The sequence below is a fragment of the Rhododendron vialii genome, chromosome 1a (genome assembly GCF_030253575.1).
Source record: "Rhododendron vialii isolate Sample 1 chromosome 1a, ASM3025357v1".
NCBI classification, from domain to species: domain Eukaryota; kingdom Viridiplantae; phylum Streptophyta; class Magnoliopsida; order Ericales; family Ericaceae; genus Rhododendron; species Rhododendron vialii.
In genome coordinates this window covers 34,601,747-34,603,306 of record NC_080557.1, presented here as the reverse complement: position 1 = coordinate 34,603,306, position 1,560 = coordinate 34,601,747, and the positions used below count along the sequence as shown (strand labels likewise).

The 1,560-nt window shown below is 44.0% G+C and overlaps 1 protein-coding gene across 1 annotated transcript; it reads left to right on the top strand.

Annotated features, from left to right (window-relative positions):
* The first annotated feature begins 760 nt into the window (after positions 1 to 760).
* Positions 761 to 1,300, top strand: LOC131330991 (uncharacterized). The gene has a single exon (XM_058364790.1). The coding sequence runs from the start codon at positions 761 to 763 to the stop codon at positions 1,298 to 1,300; it is 540 nt and encodes a 179-aa protein (XP_058220773.1).
* The last annotated feature ends 260 nt before the right edge of the window (positions 1,301 to 1,560 follow it).

The window sequence follows — 1,560 nt, the reverse complement described above, 5'->3', positions numbered from 1 at the left end:
TGCCTTTCGGGCTAAAGAATGCAGGATCTACTTATCAGCAGGCCGCTACGACCTTGTTACATGACATGATCCACAAGGAAGTAGAGGTTTACGTTGATGACATGATCGTTAAGGCCAAGGAATGAGAAAGACACCTGCCTGCACTCAGAAATTCTTTGAGAGGATCAGAAAGTCTTGAATGCGCTTAAACCCGGCCAAATGCACGTTTGGAGTCACTGTTGGAAAAATACTCAGATTCATGGTTACCACTCGAGGTATCGCACGATGGCTACTGATGTTATCAGAATTTGAAAAATTAACCTATCCGATAAGGCTAATTTCCCGAATGGATCCCCTTAAGTACTTGTTTGAGAAACCGGCCCTTACGGGAAGGATGTCACGATGGCTATTGATGTTATCAGAATTTGAATTAAAGTACGTCATCAGGAAGTCCGTAAAAGGAAGGGTTGTTGCTGACTTCTTAGCTGACTCCTCAATTGAAGGAGGTGAAGATGCTGAGTTTAAGTTTCCTAACGAAGACATAATGACTCTAGCTGAAGATGTTTGGAAGTTGTACTTCGATAGGGCTGCTAATCAGAAAAGGTTTGGAATTGGTGTGTTGCTAATAGCACCCAATGGGTCTCACATTCCATTCGCGTTCAAACTAAATTTTGAGGTCACTAACAATCAAGCGGAGTATGAAACTCGCATTGTAGGCATGGAAGCAACAATTGAAATTGGTATAGAGAAATTAGAAGTGGTAGGAGATTCCAACTAGGTAATGTCACAGGCCAATGGTGATTGGAAAGTTAAAGAAGAAAAGCTAAAGCCGTACCATCAAGATCTTGAGGATCTCATCCCTCACTTCAACAAAGTAACCTTTACTCATGTACCGAGGCTCAAGAATCAATTTGCAGATGCCTTGGCAACACTGGCATCCATGGTCGAAATTCTTGCTGGTGTGAAGCTAAGGCCGATAGTGATCGAACAAAGGGATACATTGGTTTACCAACATGTCATGGCCGTCGATGAACCTGATGATGGTCACCCTTGGCACTACGACATTTGCAGATTTGTGGAGAAAGGAGAATACCCCATTGAAGCAAGAAAGAAAGACAAAGTCACTCTCCAGAGAATGGCAGCTCAGTACATCATTTGTGGAGGAAATCTATACCGGAGGTTGCACTGCGGCATGCACAAGTTATGCATCCATGGTGCAGAGACAAAGAGGGTAATGGAAGAAATCCATGAAGGCGTGTGTGGTTCTCACATTAACGACATGATGCTCGCCAAGAAGATCCTTAGGCAGGGATATTTCTAGTCCACCATGGAGACAGAATGTGTGGAATATGTGCGACGGTGCCACAAATGCCAGATCCATGCTAATCTAACGCATGTCCCACCGTCCGAACTGCATCAAATGACGCCGTGGCTTTTCTCAGTATGGGGAATCGATGTCATTGGAAGGATTGTGCCAGCAGCATCTAACGGTCATAAATTCATTTTGGTAGTCGTTAATTACTTCACAATATGGGTGGAAGCTGCTTCTTACACCACTCTAACCGCAGTTCAGGTCGCACA

Excerpts from the sequence above, each read along its gene's own strand:
- LOC131330991 (XM_058364790.1), top strand. The coding sequence starts at position 761 with ATGTCACAGGCCAATGGTGATTGGAAAGTTAAAGAAGAAAAGCTAAAG.